Raw genomic sequence first — 23,204 nt, forward strand, 5'->3', positions numbered from 1 at the left:
CCACAAAGCCACACTCCAAGCTCTCACCGTCCAGCCTCTTCTCCTTCTCCTCTCTCCTCACAATTGTCCTCCACTCCACCTTCCATCATGCCATCGTCACGTTGTTCTGGAAAAATGCAGGCTTCTGTGGCCCAACTGTTGGAGCGGAAAAAAATGATGATGCCGGATAACCCTCTTGCCCAACGTTTGACTGCTGGCTTGTCGGAACTGATAACCCGCCAACTACTGCCATATCAACTGGTGGATTCGGAGGCCTTTAGTTAAATTCGTGGCCATTGGAACACCACAATGGAAGGTCCCAGGCAGGAAATATTTCTCGCAGAAGGGCATTCCAGAGCTGTATGGCCATGTTCAGCGGCAAGTGAATATATCTCTGGCACACAGTGTTGGTGCCAAGATACATCTGACCACAGACACATGGTCTAGCAAACACGGTCAGGGAAGCTATATCACTTTTAGGGTCAATTGTGGAGGGGGAGATTTATGGCCTAAAATAATCAAGAGGATATAGTGGCACCTTCCCCCATATAGTCTAAAAGTGAAAAAAGGGGGGGGGGGTACAGAACAACCAATTGGTGGAGCTGTACCGAGGGGGATTTGAGTGTGTCTCTAAAGATAGTTGTATATGTGTATATAACAGACAGGAGAAGTTTGTATAAAAAGTTATCACAAAGTTTTATTTATATATCACAATGTACAAAATACATACATTGAAAAAATAGGACATTACATTATTCCATATCCCATAAAGGGTCAACAGAGATACATGAATGTTGCTGGAACTACGCGTTTTGCAGTGGATGCTTCCTCAGGGTCCAGCAAAGGTATTTTACACACGTCTATTGAGTAAATTACAGAAATCCATTGTTTGATGATCAGAGTGAAAGATGTAGAAAGTGCACGTTTATTTAAAAACCAACATGGAGGAATCTGCCATAGATCCCCATATATTTACATAAAACATCAAAGGTTGAGTATGAACGGAAGTTGATATTAGTCGTGCTGATGCATTAATGCACAACCAATAGGAGGGAGATATACGAGATTGATACTTAAGTAGCAAACTTAAATGGACCAGATACGTTCAAAGATAGGTAGAATATATCAGACCAAGCCAGCTTTATATACAGTGTATTTCAAATTCTGAGCTCCGGTCATTCTACCAGCCACTGAAATATCCACTCATTTCTTTAGAACATTTCCTCCAAACCCAGCTACCTTCTCTTCCGCTGCGCCGCCCAAGATCCCCAGAACCTATTCCACATGCCAGGTGAGACTTTGCCATGCTGTGCTGCGTCTGTTGTGCCTGGAAGCCAAGAGCCACACTGGTCCTGCACTCCTTTCAGCTTTGCGTTCCCAGGCAGATCAGTGGCTGACGCCGCACAATTTGACAGTTGGTAAAGTGGTGTGCGACAACGGTGCCAAACTGCTGAGCGCACTGAAACAGAGCAAAATAACACACGTGCCCTACATGGCACAAGTCCTGAACTTAGTCGTGCAGCGATTCGTTGCCAAATACCCTGGGGTCCATGTGGCAGGCCAGGAAAATCTCGGGCCATTTCAGAAGATCTTACACAGCCATGGCTCGCCTTGCTGACATTCAGCGGTGACACAACCTGCCCGTCAGGCGTCTTATTTGTGACTGTCCGATGCGATGGAACTCAACGTTGCATATGCTTGATAGGCTGCTCCAGCAGAAACGTGCAGTTAACGACTACCTGTACGAACTCTGCAGCTAGGACAGGTTCTGGGAAGCTTGGGTTTTTTTCACCTCGCCAGTGGCTGCTCATGCGGGACACATGCAGACTTCTGCGGCCATTCGATGAGATCACCAAACTGGTCAATCACGGCCAGGGCGCCATTAGTGACTTCATACCTTACGCCTTCTTTCTGGAGCATGCATTGCGTCGTGTCATTGATCAAGCCGTCGAGGAGCAGGAGCAGGAAGATGAGGAAGTCGCAATGTTGGATGAATTCCCAGTGGGTGCTACTCCATCTGAGACAAGTCAACAACAGGAGTCTGAAGAGGAGTCAGAGGAGGATGGTGCCGGGGGGGATGAGGAGGAGCAAGAAGAGCATGCTTTAAACCTTTCTGGGATCCCTGGTGTTATCCGTGGATGGGGGGAGGAGAACGAGGACGACATTATCCTGGATGATGAGCTGGAAGTAGGCCACTACACCGCGTCAAGTTTAGTGCGAATGGGGGCCTTCATGCTCCAGTGTTTTAAGGGGGACCCCCGTATAAACAGCATTAAGGACCAAGGACCAGTACTGGGTGGCAACATACTTAGACCCCCGGTACAAACAAAAAATGGTGGAAATGTTACCACAATCACAGAAGGCGGTCAGAATGCAGCACTTCCAGGCCTTGCTGCGGGAAATGCTGCATTCTGCTTCTGCGTGCGCTGGCAGAGGAATTTCCAGTCATAGAGAGACAGTTGCGGATAGCAATCCAACAGCGCCTGCAAGAAGAGGGCGGTTTGAAGATGTCTTGGCCACTTCAGATATGAGATCCTTCTTTCAGCCGAACCATCGACAGCTGTGCTCCGGATCCAGCATCAGGGCACGCCTAGACCGACAGGTGTCCGACTACATCAGGTTAACGACCGATGTGAACGCTCTGAGGAGTGATGAACCCCTTGACTACTGGGTGGGCAGGCTTGATTTCTGGCCAGAGCTTGCACAATTTGCAATGGAACTATTGGCTTGCCCCCCGTCCAGTGTCCTGTCCGAAAGGACGTTCAGCGCAGCAGGGGGGATCGTGACCGATAAGCGCACTCGCCTAGCTCATGACAGTGTAGATTACCTCACATTTATAAAAATGAATGAGGCATGGATCTCTGAGGAATTCAGCACATGTGACCAGTAGACCATGTTTCATTGAAATTCCTCATGCCAGGCCACAAATATCCGCCAGACCACCATCCACCCACAACAATTCCTGGTCCTTGTCTTCGCTAAATACAGCGGTGTAAAAGGCATTTCATGTCTATTGAATGCCAAAATTTTGCGGCCTTTCAGGGCCGACAATTACTTTTTCTGTGAATGCCTAATGTACCTCCAGCCACAGAATACAACTTTCTTTGCTGTCAGGTAAACCCATGTGGGCTAATTTTTGGGCCCTATACAGGCCGACACTTACTTTTGTTACCTGTGAATGCCTAATGTACCTCCAGCCATCAAATACAATGTTATTTGCTGTCAGGTAAACCCATGTGGGCTAATTTTTGGGGCCTATACTGGCCGACACTTGCTTCTATATCCTGTGAATGCCTAATGTACCTCCAGCCACAAAATACTACGTTCTTAGCTGTCAGGTAAACCCATGTGGGCTAATTTTTGGGGCCTATACTGGCCGACACTTACTTCTGTTACCTGTGAATGCCTAATGTACCTCCAGCCATCAAATACTACGTTCTGTGCTGTCAGGTAAACCCATGTGGGCTAATTTTTGGGGCCAGTACAGGCCGACACTTACTTCTGTTACCTGTTAATGCCTAATGTACCTTCAGCCACAGAATACAATGTTCTTAGCTGTCAGGTAAACGCATGTGGGTTAATTTTTGAGGCCTGTACCGGCCGACACTTACTTCTTTATCCTGTGAATGCCTAATTTTTCAGACTGGAATTGAAAATCAATGGGTCTGTAAAGGTTCCGCCAAATTGTGGAATGGATGCGGACCCATTTTACAGATGTGTGAGTGGACCCTATATGTATTTGACATGTATTTACCAGCTGCTGTCAGTTCTGGCTGATTTATGAAAAAAAAAAATTTATATTTTTTGCTGTTAAAAAAAAAAATTTTAGGGCAACTTTTCCAATTGCAATACTTCTGTTATGACATTGTCCATGTGCTGTGACTATTTGTGCACAGCTAGTAAGTCTTTTGTGGCTGCAAATATGACCTAAATGTTTTTAAAATTCACCTCCCATTAAAGTCAATGGGGCCCGCTGCAAACTCGCGGTTCGCGGACTTTTGAGAAAATTTGCGACTGACGTTCGCAAACCGCCCCGGCCGATGTTCGTCCATCACTACTCCTGATCTCCCTTGTGTTTTAATTCTTGATATTGGTAAATCTTTCCATTTATATTATATCCTTTAACTGTATGTTCTTCATCCATTTCCCAAAATATACCCCTTTACCCAGTTCATGAAATAAGTGGTGAATTTTATTCCCATTTTGCTTGTCTATAGATTTTTTCCCATATCTTGAAAAATTTTTTAGTCAATTCGTGCGTATCTTTAATGTTCTATACCTCTGTGGAATCCAAATATTATCATTCAAAAGTGCCTTACTTAGGTCCCTTTCAGACTGGCTTTCCGATCAGGTTCGCCTGTCAGTTTTTTCAGGTGGACCTGATGGGATGCTCCATGCCCCTTTATGGGGCAGCGGATGTCAGCGGTGACATCTCCGCTGACACCCGCTGCTCTCTGATCCGATCCTGTACGTGAAATCCAGATGTGTGGAAACCCTATTTTCCATCCGTCTGGAGGATCGGATCAGATGAAAATGGACAGGTGGCCCGTTATAGTCCGAATTCCCATAAAGCAGAGCAGGGATCTGACAGCTCTGTCTCTGCACACAGAGCAGAGATGGACCTGTCATCCGCCTGCTCAGCGGGGATTGGCAGATCGATCCCCGCTGAGCAAAACCGGAAAGCCTGTGTGAAAGGACCCTTAGTGTGTTCTCTAACTTCACCCATCTTTTATCACTTTTATTTTTAGTCCATTCTACCATGCGTGCTAAAACTACAGCCTTATAATATCTTTTAATATCTGGTGCGGCTAAACCCCCGTTACCTTTGCCTAATACTGAGTATTATATTCTCTGTTTCTTATTTTGCCAGATAAACTTTAAAATCATCGACTTTATTGCTCTAAAGCAGGGGTACTCAAATGTAAACTTGAAAGGTCCACTTACAAATTTTCCATTCAGTCCGAGGTCCGGAAAAGTGACCATCAAATTCCAAATACAGAACGCCAACAACAAAAAAAGGCATTCCCCAAAACTTGCCCCCATCCAATGCAGAGTGACCAGCGTGCGTGCCCCCATTAATGCAGAGCGACCATGTGCGTGCCCCCATTAATGCAGATTGACCAGTGTGCTTGCCCCCATTAATGCAGAGCGACCAGTGTGCGTGCCCCCATTAATGCAGATTGACCAGTGTGCGTGCCCCCATTAATGCAGATTGACCAGTGTGCCTGCCCCCATCCAATGCAGAGTGACCAGCGGGCGTGCCCCCATTAATGCAGATTGACCAGTGTGCGTGCCCCCATTAATGCAGATTGACCAGTGTGCGTGCCCCCATTAATGCAGATTGACCAGTGTGCGTGCCCCCATTGAATGCAGAGTGACCAGCGTGCATGCCCCCATTAATGCAGATTGACCAGTGTGCGTGCCCCCATTAATGCAGAGCGACCAGTGTGCGTGCCCCCATTAATGCAGAGCGACCAGTGTGCGTGCCCCCATTAATGCAGATTGACCAGTGTGCGTGCCCCCATTAATGCAGAGCGACCAGTGTGCGTGCCCCCATTAATGCAGATTGACCAGTGTGCGTGCCCCCATTAATGCAGATTGACCAGTGTGCGTGCCCCCATTAATGCAGATTGACCAGCGTGCGTGCCCCCATTAATGCAGATTGACCAGCGTGCGTGCCCCCATTAATGCAGATTGACCAGCGTGCGTGCCCCCATTAATGCAGATTGACCAGCGTGCGTGCCCCCATTAATGCAGAGCGACCAGCGTGCGTGCCCCCATTAATGCAGAGCGACCATGTGCGTGCCCCCATTAATGCAGATTGACCAGTGTGCTTGCCCCCATTAATGCAGAGCGACCAGTGTGCGTGCCCCCATTAATGCAGATTGACCAGTGTGCGTGCCCCCATTAATGCAGATTGACCAGTGTGCCTGCCCCCATCCAATGCAGAGTGACCAGCGGGCGTGCCCCCATTAATGCAGATTGACCAGTGTGCGTGCCCCCATTAATGCAGATTGACCAGTGTGCGTGCCCCCATTAATGCAGATTGACCAGTGTGCGTGCCCCCATTGAATGCAGAGTGACCAGCGTGCATGCCCCCATTAATGCAGATTGACCAGCGTGCGTGCCCCCATTAATGCAGATTGACCAGCGTGCGTGCCCCCATTAATGCAGATTGACCAGTGTGCGTGCCCCCATCCAATGCAGAGTGACCAGCATGCGTGCCCCCATCCAATGCAGAGTGACCAGCATGCGTGCCCCCATCCAATGCAGAGTGACCAGCGTGCGTACCCCCATTAATGCAGATTGACCAGCGTGCGTGCCCCCATTAATGCAGATTGACCAGCGTGCGTGCCCCCATTAATGCAGATTGACCAGCGTGCGTGCCCCCATTAATGCAGATTGACCAGCGTGCGTGCCCCCATTAATGCAGATTGACCAGCGTGCATGCCCCCATTAATGCAGAGCGACCAGCGTGCGTGCCCCCATTAATGCAGATTGACCAGTGTGCGTGCCCCCATCCAATGCAGAGTGACCAGCGTGCGTGCCCCCATCCAATGCAGAGTGACCAGCATGCGTGCCCCCATAAATGAAGAGCGACCAGTGTGCGTGCCCCCATAAATGAAGAGTGACCAGTGCGGATTAGAGCAATGCATGATTATAAAAAGTCAAGTCATCAGCGGGGGGGGGGGGGCAGAATGGAGAGGATCGGAGTGGCTGTCTTACACTGGCAGCGCTGCATGATTACAAAAAGCCGAGTTCTTCTGCTTACCGGCGGAGAGGATGTCCTACAAAGTCCCGCCTCCTGGACACCGGCTCCTATGATAGACGTCACCAGTGTTCTGTCTATCATAGGAAAGAGCCGGCCCAGGAGGCGGGACTTTGTAGGACATCCTCTCCGCCGTTAAGCAGAAGAACTCGGCTTTTTGTAATCATGCAGCGCTGCCAGTGTAAGACAGCCACTCCGATCCTCTCCATTCTGCCCCCCCACTGATGACAGAAGGAAGGAGACCGCTTCGGCGGTCCAGATTTAAGTCCGTGTGGGTCCGGAGGCGGCCCGGAGTCCGTCTATTGAGGACCCCAGCTCTAAAGTATGTTTGGGGAATTGTTATTGGTAGCATCTGAAATGTATACAATATTTTTGATAATATTACCATTTTTACAATGCGTATTCGCCCAATCCACGAAAGAAGTCTAGTAGCTATTTTTTTTAGTTCTGTTTTAATCTCATTTAAAAGTGGAATATAGTTTGCTTGACATAATTTCCTCAGTGATGGACTAAGTTTTATCCCCAGATATTTTAAATCTGTTTTCCCCCACATAAAAGAAATTCCTTTTGAAGGGCTTGTTCTTTTTTGCTCAGACTTATATTCAGGATTTCTGATTTGACTGGGTTGATATTTAGGTTAGACAGTTCTCCCAATATACAATAAAATACAATTATACAATACAATAATACCATAACTGTTAAATGTGGCAAAAGGAGTGATCCCGAAAAAAATGGTTAGACCCAGAAGGACAATCAATCAATAAGGTATTGGTTTAAGAGAGTCAAATACATATATAACATGGAATGTCTAAGTAGAAGAGAAGAGGATAGGACAGAAAAATGTGCTAGAATCTGAGAAAAGTGGATAGATTTTAAGAAAATTAATAAATATGTAGAATTATGCTTAAAATATTAGATAAATAGAGAAAGAGGGGAGGAAGGGGGAGAGAAAAGACGAAACCGGGTACCGAGGCAGAAGGGGAAGAAAGGTGGTGGGGTAAGGGAGTGGCATAGGGAGTATATAGCAAAAACATTTTTTGATACTGGTGATTTATATCTGTTTTCCTAAAAATATTGTCTTTTTCTGTTTTTGCTTTATCTCTACAGAGAAAAATAAATAACATTTAAATTAAAAGGAAAAAAAAAACTGCCACATGCAAGCGTTTGCTGGAGCACTCTCACAACTTGCACAGATCTGAAATGTACCATTGGCTATAATATTAGAGAACTGTTCTCTCTGTTCATATGCACTGCACTGCTGTAGTAGACACAATGCAGTCTGAACAATCCAGAGTGTGACTATTATTACAGTCTATGTAAATGAGAAAACATCAGTTTGAAGTTAAAGTAAAGCACAGAATTCTGTATTTAAGTTTTGTAACTTTTTTAAATATAATGGGATAAATTTGGATATGTTATCATTTTTTTCCCAAAATTAAAGCACAAAGCTGTTCATTGGTTTAGGTACAATAAAAATGTTTTAAAAGTTAGAGATTCTGGATAAATTAACATAAGTAAAGGAGTTTATTTACAGTATATGCTAAACCAACTATTATATTATCAAACAATGCTGATTCTTCTATCTTAGGGATGGAAAATGGCAGTATGATAGAGCTTTTGGAATCCCTACAAAGGACTTGTTCGACGCAGTTTACAGGTAATGTAGTTATCAGAATCTGAATCAAGTAACAATCTCACACTTCCATGCAGAATATTGTCCTTCAAATAAAGCTATTGTGTCAAACTCAGACTGCATTCATTTGCACAACTTTTCAAGGTTCTATGAAAGTGATTTTTTTTTATGTTTTCTTATGTAAATTTACTATTTGCATTTTAAAGCGATAAATGTCTATAATATACTTGTTTGGGGAATTTTTTAATAACACAAGTAAGCGGAGCATTTTGAATTCCAAGTGCAGACTTTGTTAACTGTTCTGACACTTTGTCCCAAAGAGGTAAAATGTGGGGAGGCAGTGTCAATTTACATCCACAGTCGCTAAATTTGAGGTCACATAGTACTTCAAGGGCAGTAAAATTGAACCTGTACAGCTTTACTGCGATGTTGCAACCCCTGATCTATCATATAGCCTAGGGCCTCTGTTGCTCTTTGGCCCATTGGAATTGATTGAGTGGCCCTTTGGGACTTCTGAAAATGGCATTGTATTTTTGTATTGGTGCTTTTTTAAAGTATAACTAAATGCAAAACTTTTTTTTTAGTTTTGGATAGGATTAGAAGTAGAACATCTGTCAGCTTTTATTGCTGTCTTGTCCCTCTCTATTTGTCCTGTTTACCACTATCAGAGAAAGTGAAATTTTGGGTTGTGCCCAGAACAGGAATATTGGGGATATTTTCCATTGGGGTCACTAATTCTGGGGACAACCATGGAATCCTTCACTATAGAAGGATTGTCTCTCACTTCTGTTTTGGCTATGGGGCAGGAAGTGAAGGGAAATCTCCCCATTGGGCCACAGATAGCAAAAAATAAACCTTACAGGGGTTATAACCCTTACTCTATTAAATTTAAAAAAGCCAGTAAAGGAAATTCATTAGCTTGGCTTGTGGTAGTTAAATTGATTTATTTTTTTCACACTTTCTTACTTGTTTCTGTGCTGTCCAATCCTTTACTCTAATAATCTTTTATAATGGATCGAATGTGGCACAAATAATTTTTAAGGGAACTGTAGGGAACACAAATGATGGGTACTCGGGTACTCTGATGACGGGTACTCAGGTACTCGGATGACGGGTACTCCGGTGACAGGTACTCAAAGTACCCGAGTACCCGTCATCAGAGTACCCGAGTACCCATCATCAGAGTACCCAAGTACCTGTCATCAGAGTACCTGAATACCTGTCACCAGCCCATCAGAGTACCTGAGTACCTGTCATCAGAGTACCTGATGGGCTAGTGACAGGTACTTTGATGGGCTAGTGACAGGTGCTCTTTATTGGGGGGGGGGCAATCAGTGTGTTTTGGGGTGCACTGTAATCTGTAACTAGCTGTTACCACAATCTCCTCCTCACACGGGATCAGTGTGTGAGGAAGAGAACACGGTGACAGCTAGTTACCGTGTTCTCTGTTGACATTCTGTGACCGACTGTGATTGACAGCCGGTCACGTGGTAAAAAGCCAATTTCATTGGCTCTTTACCTAGATCGGGGATGGGCAATGTCCGAGGGACGAGCCTCGTCCCTGATCGCCGCGCTGCATGCCCCCGGGGGGCGCGCATTGAAGAGAGAATCAGCGGCTCGCGCTGGAGCCGCTCATGTGATCGGCTGTGATTGACACAGCCGATCATGTGGTAAACAGCCAATTTCATTGGCTGTTTACCTTGATCGGGGCTGGGCTCAGTCCGAGGGACGCGCAGAAGCGGCGAGAGCGGGCGGACGTCATATGACGGCTGGATCTAGAAAGCCATCCCGCCGGCGTCATTTGACTATACGCCGGTATGGATGTGCATAATCCCTTTAAACTGGCCACATGATTAAAAATGTATAAGCAATGCTCCAGTGAACATTGCCTTTTAAATATATTGAGAGATATAAATATCCAATGTTCTAAAGTAATAGAAAGGACATTGATGATATATATGCAAAGTGCAGTAATTCATAGCAACTACAACAATCAATTAGATCAATTTCGGTGACCTGGCTACAATTAGCCCTATTTTTGGGTCACTATACTTTACATGCTATTGACAGCAAATATCTGTACCTTTTCTGTGGTAAAAACGTATTCTTTAATTTAATATAATTTAGGTCAGAAGAGGACATCTTGGCTTTCATGTATCATATGGACTCCATATGGAATATATGTGGAAAGGATGTGATACAGACCTTTGACCTTTCTGAGTTCCACACCATCTGTGATCTTGGAGGTAACATTGAGATTCTGATTTATAATTGTTGATGTGGAGATTCTGCCACCCAAATAAGCAGAAAAAGAACCACAATTAGAATAGTCTGAGCCAAATTTACCAAATGTAGGTTACAAGACACATGACAGCAGACAGCCCTGAAATGTATTTTCTTTTGTCTTTATTCAACTAAAGTTTACTTTAACTACTTGGGTTGCAGTCTGTATTACTCCTTCCCCTTACAAGGGAACACTGCAACCCAAATTAATTTTATATCATTTTTAAGATAGCTAGAGCTTTCTTTTGGTGGTATTTACCAACCCCTTTTTTTTTTTTTTTACTGTATAAAGGAAACAATTAAAAAGGTTTTCCTTAATTTCTGTTATAAAATCTATCAAATAAAAATGCCAGGATGGACCAAAACCCACCAAACGGCCTATTTTTGAAAGCAGACACCACAAGGTAATCTTATTTTTCCACAATATTTTGAGCATGACTCCCAGCACAAGATCTGCACTCTCTTGCTCCAGTGGTCTTGAGTGGACTGTTGCTGACATCATCAAGCCCAGAGCTGGCTCCATAGACCTGGAACAGTCCACCGCTGGACCATGGGGTAGTTCCGTTTTACGTAGGAATGGAAGAGTATATGCTTTCTCCTCACCCTTAGACAAAACAAGCAGTTAACCCATCCAGGTTAACATACAGCTCACATCCTGTGACAGGATGCAGATCAAATTTAAAGGAGAGGAGAGAGGACTGAAACAGTTTAAAGAATGATCCCAAGATCACTGCCTCTCACCAAGAATCTGCTGCTGTCTGTGATTTGTAACTAATGAATGATTCATTCATTATTTCCTCCTTGTTCCCCTTCTTCAGTTGCGAGTGGAAGGAGCAGGCTCTACCATGTAAACAGTAGTACTGTTTACATTTGTGATCGCTGTGATTGCTCATCACAATGATTACAAGGTACAGAGCTGCTCAGATCAGCTCTGTACAGTGGCTCAGATCACAGTCCATAATGGGTACCCTGACCGCCCAAGAGTGGTTTTCGATTGTCTGTTATTGAGTGGCACTGCAGAAATAAACATCCACAACTTGCCATTTATAAACATATGATGATAGTGAGCTTGTTAAAGAAAATTTAAAGTAAAATCACAGAAAAGCTACACAAACATGTTTTACTCATTTTTCTTGCTAAATAATCAACTTCACAATGAATATATCCTTTAATTTTATTTCTCATTTAACAACAAAAATTTTGTTTAACAGGATGTTCGGGAGCTTTTGCAAGAATATTTCTATCGACAAATCAAGGGGCTACGGTTACTATAATGGACCTACCAAAGGTGGTACAAACCGCTAAGAAATATTTTGTAACTGATAATGATCCACATATTTCTTTTCATGAAGGTATATTTTATTTTATTCTGTATTTGATATAAAAATAATAACAGAAAAACACAAATATATTTGATGAAAGCACCAACATTTTTTGCGCAATGTACATTTTCAGGTTAGTGTTGTTTTCGTAGTTGGTTATTTTATTAGCATCACAATAATCTTCACTTCTAAATGCTAGCAGCTATGTTTCATGTTCAGGATGAATTAGCAAGGTGATTGATCATTCATCATAATTTTAACATCTCTACAAATATAAACCAATTCAGTAAACAGCCGTTTTGTCCTGATTCGGTCATCAAAAATGTCAACTTCCTGAGCCAATTCTTTCTCTTTGAATGATAATTCACAGAAAAAACAATAACTTTCTAAGAACATCTTTTTTGAGTAAAGGGCACATTTTGGGAACATAAAAATATACCTAAAAACATAACAGAACAGTATCATGATACATACAGTTGAAGAATGCACACACTGGAACAGGAAGAACAACCTGCAGCACTCCAAACATTCAAACACATAATAATGCTTAAAAAGTAAAATCTCCAAAATTACATAGCAACTCCCTGGCATTGTTTTCTACTAGAGTTGAGCGGACACCTGGATGTCCGTGTTCGGCCGAACTTGAAAAAAAAGTCCGGGTCCGTGACCCGGACTTTTTCGGAACTTTACCCGGACACTGAACCCCATTGAAGACAATGGGGACCAGAACTTTCAGGCACTAAAATGGCTCTAAAAAACCAATGGAAAGGGCTAGAGTGCTGCAAATGGCATGGCAGCAAAACGTAGTTAAGAGCATAGCAAGTGCTCTGCAAACAAATGTGGTTAGGGAAATAACTTAAAACAACAAAAAAAAAACAGAAAAATAAAACAATTTTCTTCAGCTGTGAAGGACGAGGCCCATATGGAGTAGGAGGGAGGTTGAGGTGGCGGTGGATGTGGCGGTGTAGGTGGAAGCGGCGGTGGAGGGGGACGAGGTAGGCAACACTGCTTTTTTTTTAGTCATTTTAAATTAGGGTACACCCCAAAAGAGTGAGAAAGATCAAAAATATAACAATGGCTGGTTAAGGTCGGTATCCATCTCTATTCTGCCCAAGGTACGGAAAAGTCCTGTGGGATCCATGCCTGGTTCATTTTAATGAACGTGAGCTTGTCCACATTGTCTCTGAATAGGCGGCTGCGCTTGTCTGTGATAACGCCCCCAGCCGTGCTAAATACACGTTCAGATAATACACTGGCTGCAGGGCACGCCAGCACCTCCAAGGCGTAAAGGGCAAGCTCAGGCCATGTGCCCAATTTGGAGACCCAGAAGTTGAAGGGGGCAGACCCGTCATTCACTACATGTAGGCGTGTGCACACATACTGCTCCACCATGTTGGCGAAATGCTGCCTCCTGCTAAGACGTTCCATATGAGCTGCTGGTGCTTCTGTTTGTTGTGGCGTGCTGACAAAGCTTTTCCACATTTCGGCCATGCTAACCCTGCCTTCTGAGGTGCTGGCGGTACCCTGGTTGTGTTGGCGACCTCTTCCTCCTCCTCCTCCTCTGCCTTGGCCTTGTGCTTGTGCTTACACTGTGGCCCCGCTGTCAGGTGGGAATGCCAGCAGCATCGCGTCTACCAGCGTGCGCTGGTACTCGCGCATCTTGCGATCACGCTCCAGTGAGTTAATTAAGAACGGTACGTTGTCCTTGTAACGGGAATCCAGCAGCGTGGCCACCCAGTAATCAGCACAAGTTAGAATGTGGGCAACTCGGCGGTCGTTGTGGGATAGTTAAGCTGACAAAGGCGTCATCGGCACTGGCCATGTTGGTGGAGTACTCAAAACAGCGCAACAAGGCACACAGGTCTCGCATGGAGGCCCAGTTATTGGTGGTGAAGTGGTGCTGTTCCGCAGAGCGACTCAAGCGTGCGTGCTGCAGCTGAAACTCCACTATGGCCTGCTGCTGCTCGCACAGTCTGGCCAGCATGTTCAAGGTGGAGTTCCACCTTGTGGGCACGTAACATATGAGGCGGTGAGCGGGAAGGCCGAAGTTACGCTGCAGCGCTGACAGGCGAGCAGCAGCAGGGTGAGAACGCCGAAAGTGCGCACATACGTTCCGCACTTTCTGCAGCAGCTCTGACATATCGGGGTAATTTTTAAGGAACCTCTGCACCCCCAAATTCAGCACATGCGCCAGGCAAGGGATGTGTGTCAAACCGGCTAGGCCCAGAGCTGCTATGAGATTTCGCCCGTTATCGCACACCACCAGGCCGGGCTTGAGGCTCGCTGGCAGCAACCACTCATCGGTCTGCTGTTCCATGCTCCTCCACAACTCCTGCGCGGTGTGTGTTTTTTCCCCTAAACAGGCAAGTTTTAGAACTGCCTGCTGTCGTTTACCCCTGGCTGTGCTGAAGTTGGTCGTGAAGATGTTACTTTGACGGGATGAGGAGGCGGTAGAGGATGAGAAAGTTAGTTACTCCTAGAGTAGGAGGAGTTAGGAACAGGAGGCAAACTGAAGCACCCTGCAATCCTCGGTGGTGGAAGGACATGCGCCAAATTGCTATATGCCTCAGGCCCATCCGCCACTGCATTTACCCAGTGTGCCGTTAGGGAGATATAACGCCCCTGACCGTGCTTACTGGTCCACGTATCGGTAGTTAGGTGGACCTTGCCACAGATGGCGTTGCACAGTGCACACCTGATTTTTTTTCCCCCACTTGGTTGTGCAGGGAAGGAATGGCTTGCCTGGAAAAGTAGTGGCGGCTTGGCACGATGTACTGTGGGACAGCCACCGACATAAGGCTTTTAAAACTGTGCGTCTCCACCAGACGGAATGACAGCATTTCAAAGGCCAAGAATTTTGAAATTCTGGCATTCAGGGCCAGGGATCGCGGGTGGGTAGGGGGGGTACTTCCTCTTCCTCTGAAGTGTTTGGGAGATGGAAAGCTGAACGCTTCCACGGGACATTGTGGAGATGGTTGGTGACCCAGGTCTGTTTGCAGGGTGGCAGGTGCCGGTATCACTACAGAGGTGGATGAAGAGGCCGAGACTGCAGCAGAAGAGGAAGCAGGAGGAGCCAGAGACCTTTCTTGGTTTTGAAGGTGTCTACTCCACTGCAGCTTGTGCTTTGCACTTAGATGCCTGATCATGCAGGTTGTGCTCAGGTTGAGAAGGTTTATGCCTCGCTTCAGGCTCTGATTGCACAGGGTGCAAACCACTCGTGTCCTGTCATCAGCACATTGTCTGAAGAACTTCCACGCTAGAGAACTCCTTTGAGCTGGCTTTGGTCCGCTCGGTCCCTTGCTGCGTTGGGCAGTAGCAGGCGTAGTGTCTAGGGCACGGCCGCTCCGCTTCTGCACCCTGCTCCCTCTTCTGCTGTGCTGGTGGCTCTGTGCGACCACCGCCTCTTCCTCCAAACTACTCAGGTCGCCTGCATGACCTTCATTCCATGTGGGGTCGAGGACCTCATCGTCCTCCACATCATCTTCCACCCAGTCTTCACCCCTGCCCTCCTTGTCGGTCTCCACAATTCTGAGTGCCGCAGCAGTTTCGTCATCATTGGAGACGTGCTGCGATGGTCCTTCCATGTACTCATCTTGAGAAATAAGTGGTTGGGCATCGCTGCCCTCAATCTCTTCCACTTCTGGGGCAGGGCTAGGTGGATGGCCCTGGGAAACCCTGCTGACAGAGTCCTCAAAAAGAAGATGAGACTGCTGCATGACTTGGGGCTCAGACTGCTTGCCTGATTTGCAAGGGGGTGAGGTGAAAGACGGTTGGACATCGGCTGCAGGTGCCAACTCTAACCTTTCTGCAGTAGACTGGGTGGGAGACAATGTGAAGGAACTGGAGGCACTGTCAGCAGCAAACCAATCTACTATCGCCTCTACTTGTTCTGGCCTAAACACTTCTAGAGGCGCATGATGCCCTACCAAATACTGCTGCAGGTTCTGTCGCCTACTCACACTTGAGGAAGGTGTTTCACTTGTGCATGTAGCTGGCACAGATCGACCACGTCCTCTCCTTGCAACAGGAGCTCTACCAGCAGCACCACGACCCAGGCCACGGCCCCTATTTGACGGTCTCCTCATATTTCTGTAATTTATGATCTTGCCCTAGAAAGGTGTTTATTGAATAGCGGAACAAAACAACAACAGTATCGCACGGGTGTATCTCACAGTCAAATATGCAAACTATGCCGCAATTTAATTTTTTTTACCCCAAAAGGGTGTTTATTAAATAGCGGAATAGAAAAACAGTATACAAATACAACGGGTGTATCTCACAGTCAAATATGCAAAGTATGCTGCAATTTAATTTTTTTCACCCCAAAAGGGTGTAGATTGAATAGCGGAATAGAAAATATGATATAAAAAGGTGTATCTCACACGTACAAACACAGACTAGGCCCCGATTACAATTTTTTGTACCCTAAAGGGAGGATGAGGAAGAGGAGTAGGAGGAGTTTGGAACAGGAGGCAAACTGAAGTGCCCTGCAATCGTCAGCGGTGGAAGGAGATGCGCCAAACAAATTTAAAAGGTGTATCTCACACGTACCGATACAGACTATGCCGTAATTTAATTTTTTACACTCCAAAAGGGTGTATATTAAATAGCGGAATAGAAAAAAATTTATAAAACGGTGTATCTCACACGTACAAACACAGACTAGGCCCTGATTACAATTTTTTGTACCCTAAAGGCAGGATGAGGAGTAGGAGGAGTTCGGAACAGGAGGCAAACTGAAGCACCCTGCAATCCTCGGCGGTGGAAGATGCGCCCCAAACATTTGGAAGGTGTATCTCACACGTACCGATACAGACTATGCCGCAATTTAATTCTTTTTACCCCAAAGGGTGTAGATTAATTAGCGGAATAGAAAATATGATATAAAAAGGTGTATCTCACACGTACAGACCCAGACTAGGCCCCGATTACAATTTTTTGTATCCTGAAGGCAGGATGAGGAGTAGGAGGAGTTCGGAACAGGAGGCAAACTGAAGCACCCTGCAATCCTCGGCGGTGTAAGATGCGCCCCAAAAATTTGGAAGGTGTATCTCACACATACCGATACAGACTATGCCGCCATTTAATTCTTTTTACCCCAAAGGGTGTAGATTGAATAGCGGAATAGAAAATATGATATAAAAAGGTGTATCTCACACGTACAAACACAGACTAGGCCCCGATTACAATTTTTTGTACCCTAAAGGCAGGATGAGGAGTAGGAGGAGTTCGGAACAGGAGGCAAACTGAAGCACCCTGCAATCCTCGGCGGTGGAAGATGCGCCCCAAAAATTTGAAAGGTGTATCTCACACGTACCGATACAGACTATGCCGCAATTTAATTTTTTTTAACCCAAAAGGGTGTATATTGAATAGTGGAATATCTTATAGACCATGTGCCTTCAGACAGCAGCTATCTGGGCCATGAAGTATACCACTAGGGTGTGCCCCTATCCTTAAATAGTTTATTAAATGGAAGGATTGGGAAGCAAGGATTTCGGGCACAAAGATTATATAAAATCGCTTTTATTTGAGAAATCATTTAAAATCATAGAGACATATAGGCAGATAATTATGTATTGAGGACCAAACCAAACCAATAAATGGTCTGTGCTGTAGTATATCCTAATACATGAGATATTGAACAATGGTTTACATACAATTCAAGGTACAAGACAGTTAGTAGTCATATAATTCTCAGAGCTATATACTTAGTATCAGAAGATTCCTGCCGGCGGATACCCGAAAAATGAGGTGTCGGTCAACAGGGTCAACTGAGAGCGTAAACTAGCTTTCACCATACAATATTTGACCTTTGCTCAACATGTTTCGCTTTCTTATGAAAAAGCTTCGTCTGGAGCATATCATTTGACTTGTCTGTACATTATGTAGTAAGGCACATATGTCAATTCCGTAAAAAAATTTTAACGAAGAGGACTGTTATGCGTTTTAGAGAGCTCATATGTTGGCACCTAAGTAATTACATAGCAGTGAGGATAATCACTCTATGTTCAATATCAGACACTGTATAGGAGAGAGCCTATAGAGCATATCTCCTATAGTCATTTAGAAGCCCGTGTCGAGCTTCTCCACAGTCACACACAGTCCTCACCGGATGGGGCACCCCGCTGGGTCTCTTGAACTTATAAAGACATGGGTCACATGCTTCAGATGGCCAATCACAGCTACTAATACATTTGTAGGCATGGCTGGGATGGCTTAAGGCACACCAGGTAAACGCTTGTTGATTGGCTGTTGAAAGCCCGCCATTAAAAGCGCGGCATTACATACAAAACAGGAAATAAAATTACTGAACACGGATTTTAAACCCGAACATACATTAAAGTTTTCGGGTCCGTGTCCGGGTAGCAAAAATCCAATTATCCGGTACGGACCCCGAATAATACAGTCCGTGTTTGCTCAACACTATTTTCTACGTTTACAAAATAATATTAAAAATTATGAAATAATTATTTTGTAATTATTTAAAAAATAATATCTAATTTTAAATAGAGTCGGGGGAGAGTTTTAACCCCAGTTTTTTTTTTTTTTTTTTGTTATCTACTTTCTATTGAGGAGATTTCCTTTAACTTCCTGACCCTTTGCCAAGATAAGAAGTGTAAGGAAATCCCTCCAAAGTGAGGCAATCCCTGGTTGTCAGCAAAGTCACCAGAACTGCTGTTCCCATTAGAAGACCTTCTTTCACTTTCATTCTTAGTGATAACGGTCACCAGGATAAATAGTAGGGGTGAATCCCACTAACAAGGGCAAAGGCAGAAATGAAAACCTGACAGGAATACGAATCTCTTCCAACTCTATCCAAAACTAAAAAAAAAAAAAAAAATCCTTTAGGCTGCATTCACATGTCAGCATATGGATCGCGGAGATCATTACAAATCGCGAGACGCCTGTGCGTTGCCCGTGATTTGCAATAGCACCACAAACACTGAGCGATGTTTCCGCGATTTCTGCCTGCCGAATCGCGGTAACATCGCGCAAAAAAAAAACCGCGGGATGCATTACGCCCAAAAAAGTACAAGAGCTTCTTTGGAGCGTATTGCGTCCCGCAATTTTTTTTGCGCGATGTTACTGCGATTAGGCAGGCGGAAATCACGGCAACATCGCTCAGCGTTTGGGGTGCTATTGCAAATCACGGGCAACGCACAGGCGTCCCGCGATTTGCAATGATCTCCGGATAGCGGGCAGAATCGCGGCGATTCTGCCCGCGATCCATACGCTGACATGTGAATGCAGCCTTAGTTATACTAAGCTGCTCTCTAGGCATAAAAAGAAAATATTTACATTCCACCCCTGCCTTAGCTAATGAACAGTAGGGAGTGATCTAATACAGAGGAATATTTACCCTAATCCACAGTCTCAGATTTGTTTCCAGCCTGTTTCAGTTGCAACGGCCAGTTCCCTGAAGCTGCTTCTCTCGCTGGTCCCCGAGAAGTTTTCTCACCACCCTGAGATTTGTAGATACCCCACTAGAGAAAGATGTGTTTCTGCCTCATTTAGTCTCCCTGCTTAAAAAATGTTGAGATAAATTATCGCCCACATTGTTTTCTTTTTTTTTTGAAAGAAATTTTATTAAATCACCTGCTAGGATACAGAGTGCAGCAGAGATAACAATGACACAACACATTTTACATTTTTCAGGTCAGAAGCCGAGCACAACACAAAGACTCATGACCGACCTAAATGATACAACAAACAGAGAAAGTTACCCAATGACTTAACCATAAACACACTAGAACCCTAGTTGGATGGATCTATGGTTAACTCTTAAACTGTGAGATGTGTATCTGCAATAGAGCAAAGAGGGGACGAGAGAACTGGGAGGGGGGGGGGGGGAAAGGGAGGGGGGGAAGTGGAGCAGGTCAAAAGCATCTGTACCATAACATAATCATACTACCCTGAGTTATTATACACGAAGGTATCAACGGACGAGGTGGTGGCCACCTCCTTAGGTAGTGAATCCAGAAAGTCCTGCCAGGTGTCCGAAAAGCGGGTTGCTGAGGAAGGGAGGTTGAAATCCGTATTGAGCCGATCTTTGACCATGAGACTCAAGAGGTCGCGGTGGACTTGCGCTACAGAGGGGCCCATCGTGGAGATCCAATTGGCGAGTATGACTCCGGGCTATCAACAAGCAAATGAGTATTCACCTGCGTGGGTGTGGGGGAGGACGGTTAGTCCATACCTGGAGCTGTTTGTCCCAGTGTCCGAATATGAGAAGGAGGGGGTCCTTCGGCAGTTGCAGCAGGGTGACCCGTTTGATGAGCGACAACACCTGATCCCAGAAAGTCGCTATGAAAAAGCAAGACCAGAACCTGTGATGGAGGTTCGGGCGGGTGGCTTTGCATTGAGGGCATAGGCCCGTGAGAGGATAATTTGCTTTAGATGTAAACGGGATATACGCCCTATGAAGAATTTTCAACTGTGTTTCTCTCCAAGTCTCGTTAGGAGTCAAGCGTAATGTGCGATTATACCCCTGGAATAGCTTAGTGACAATGTCCTCCACTGGGAAGTCTTTGGCCCAGTTTGCCGCTGAGGAGCCGGCGAAGTGGTAGGATGTTAGTTTATGAAAAGGTTTGTAGATGTCAGAGATGCTATAAGTCCCTGAGTCCAGAAGAGGGTCCAATAACGGGTCTACAAGTCCAGTGTTTGCAGAGGCACCTGAGGAGCGGAGGAAGCTTAGGCACTGCAGGATTGGAAAAACATGAGAGGCAGGCAAATTATAGGTATCCAAGACGTCTCGTGTATCCCGAGGTTTTCCCGTACCGGGGTCACAAAGGTCTGAGAATTTCAACAGGCCCGACCTTTGCCACACATTGTAATAGTCCGAGTGTAGGCCTGGTATAAAAGCTGGGTTGTCCTTTATGGGCAAATATTTGGACATGGACGATGGAAGTCTCAAACGTATCCTAGATTCCCTCCATGCGATCACAGTATTTCTCAAGAGGATGTTATGTTGAAGCTTCGGGGGCATAGTTTTCCATTTAACATGCAACAGTGCAACCAGTGAGTAGGGGGCAGACATGTGTGTTTCCAAGGCATAGTTGGAGTAATAGGAGGAGCCGGAGAGCCAGTCAAGAGATACTCGGAAGAGGCATGACAGATTATACAACCTGATATCGGGGAGGCCAATACCCCCCTCGCCCCTGGGAAGACATAATTTTTTGAAGGAAATGCGAGGCCGTTTGCCGCGCCATATAAAACTAGAAATAGCACGATTCAGTATTTTAATGTCATTGTGTTTAAGCAGTAGCGGGAGCGTTTGCAAAGGGTATAGCAACCGTGCAAAGCTAACCATCTTTACAAGGTGACATCTTCCCAGGAGAGAAAGAGGCAGATCCATCCAACCATCTAACTCACGAGATATCTTCTGAAATAGCGGGGGATAGTTTAAAGTATAGATGGAAGACGGGAGCCTACCTATCCTGACTCCTAAGTATGTGATATGTGAAGTGGCTATAGTGAAGGGAGAGGAGGCTGCCCAGGTGGGTTTGGACGTGCTACCTAAGGGGAGTATTTCACTTTTAGCATAGTTTATCCGTAAACCGGAGCACAGTTTAAATTTATCGAAGATAGAGATAATGGTACGCATGTCAGCTGATGGGTTACTGGTGAAAATCAAAACGTCATCTGCAAACAATGATATGCGTAATTCCCGAGAACCAATTTGAATACCCTGGAGTGGCGCTTTTTCCAATAAGAATCTGGATAGAGGCTCCAGAGCCAAATTGAAGAGCAATGGAGACAGGGGGCAGCCCTGTCTCGTGCCCTTGAACAGGCGGAACTGGTCGGTGAGGGACCCGGCCACCCACAACCTGGCCGCGGGAGAGGCATACATAGCTTCGACAACATGAGTAAATGGTCCCGAAAAGCCAAAGGAGGACATAACCATAGAGAGCCAGTCAAAGCTCACATTGTCGAAAGCCTTCTTCTCGTCCAGGGTGACGATAGCCAGGTCCGTCCCCGAGGAAACCCTAGCCTGGTCCAAGGCCAGAAGCACCTTTCGGAGATTAGAGCCCGCTGATCGCCCCTTGGTAAAGCTGGATTGAGCCGGGTGGATCAAGGACGGCATAATCAGGGCTAGTCGGGATGCTAGAAGTTTGGATAGAATCTTTACGTCCAAATTTAATAGGGAAATAGGCCTGTAAGAGCCGGGTTCCAGGGGGTCTTTACCTTTCTTGGCCAGCAGCTTAATTATGGCCTGGTTGCCCGTGGGGGGATACGAGCCACCCAACCAGATGGCCGAGTATACCTCCAGCAAGCTAGGTCCTATGGTCTCCAAGGCGGTCTTGTAGAATTCGCCTGTGAGGCCATCCCGACCCGGGCTTTATTGGGAGCGAGTTGTTTTATAATGTCCCGAATCTCCTCAAGAGACACCGGTGCATTCAAGGCATCTAGTTGAGCAAGAGAAAGGTTAGGTAGGGAGATATTGTCTAGGAAGAAGCGCGCCTGTTCAACGTCAAAAGGGTCTGGAGAATACAGGGGTGCATAGAAGTCTCTCATTGTCTTTTTAACGTCGGTGGGGGTAGACACAATCTTGCCCGACGGGGCCTGGAGTGAGGCAATGTGTGTGGGAGTGTAAGACGCCCCACACAACCTCGGCAGTAATTTACCTGCCTTGTTCCCAAATTTATGTAGCGTGGCAGAGAAGCATGCACTCTTAATACCTTCCAACTTATCTGCCCAAGTGTCAAAGGCCTGCTTGGCTAGGGACCATCCTTGTTGGTTTGTGGGAGAATCTGCGGACAACAACCGTCTTTGAGCCAGGTGGAGACGCTCACTGGCCTGAAAATAGCTTTTGGATGTGTTTTTCCGATATGCCGAGGCGTATGATATAATTTTGCCACGCAGATAAGCCTTTCCCGCCTCCCAAAACAAATTGGGTTGAGAGGTATGCAGGACATTCGCCTCCGAGTACTCCGCCCATGCCCTAGCCAGGTAGGCCTGAAAGTCCGCATTATTGTATAGGTACCCGGGGAATCTCCACACATTAGTGTCCGCTCGCTTGTCGGGGGGGGGGGGTCTAAGGTCAGGGATTAAAATGGGTCTGAAATTAAAATTTCATGCATCTCTGGATCCTCGATTCTCCTTAGGACGTTGGCCGAGACAAAAAAGTAATCTATCCTAGTAAACACATTGTGAGGGTGCGAATAAAAGGTAAATTCCCTGTCGGCAGGGTGGTGTAGACGCCACACATCTGTGA

At 45.7% G+C, this 23,204-nt stretch overlaps 1 protein-coding gene across 1 annotated transcript in view; it reads left to right on the top strand.

Moving 5' to 3' along the window:
• The window catches only part of LOC309546495 (acetylserotonin O-methyltransferase-like), a 157,668-nt gene that overhangs the window by 55,966 nt on the left and 78,498 nt on the right, over positions 1–23,204 (top strand). Inside the window, exons 4-6 of the mRNA XM_082246234.1 lie at positions 8,337–8,405; positions 10,509–10,627; positions 11,876–12,016. Coding sequence (XP_082102360.1) covers positions 8,337–8,405; positions 10,509–10,627; positions 11,876–12,016 — 329 coding nt within the window. The remainder of the gene's footprint in view (positions 1–8,336; positions 8,406–10,508; positions 10,628–11,875; positions 12,017–23,204) is intronic.

The sequence above is a fragment of the Pelophylax lessonae genome (assembly GCF_965119305.1).
Source record: "Pelophylax lessonae genome assembly, chromosome: 2".
Lineage (NCBI taxonomy): Eukaryota > Metazoa > Chordata > Amphibia > Anura > Ranidae > Pelophylax > Pelophylax lessonae.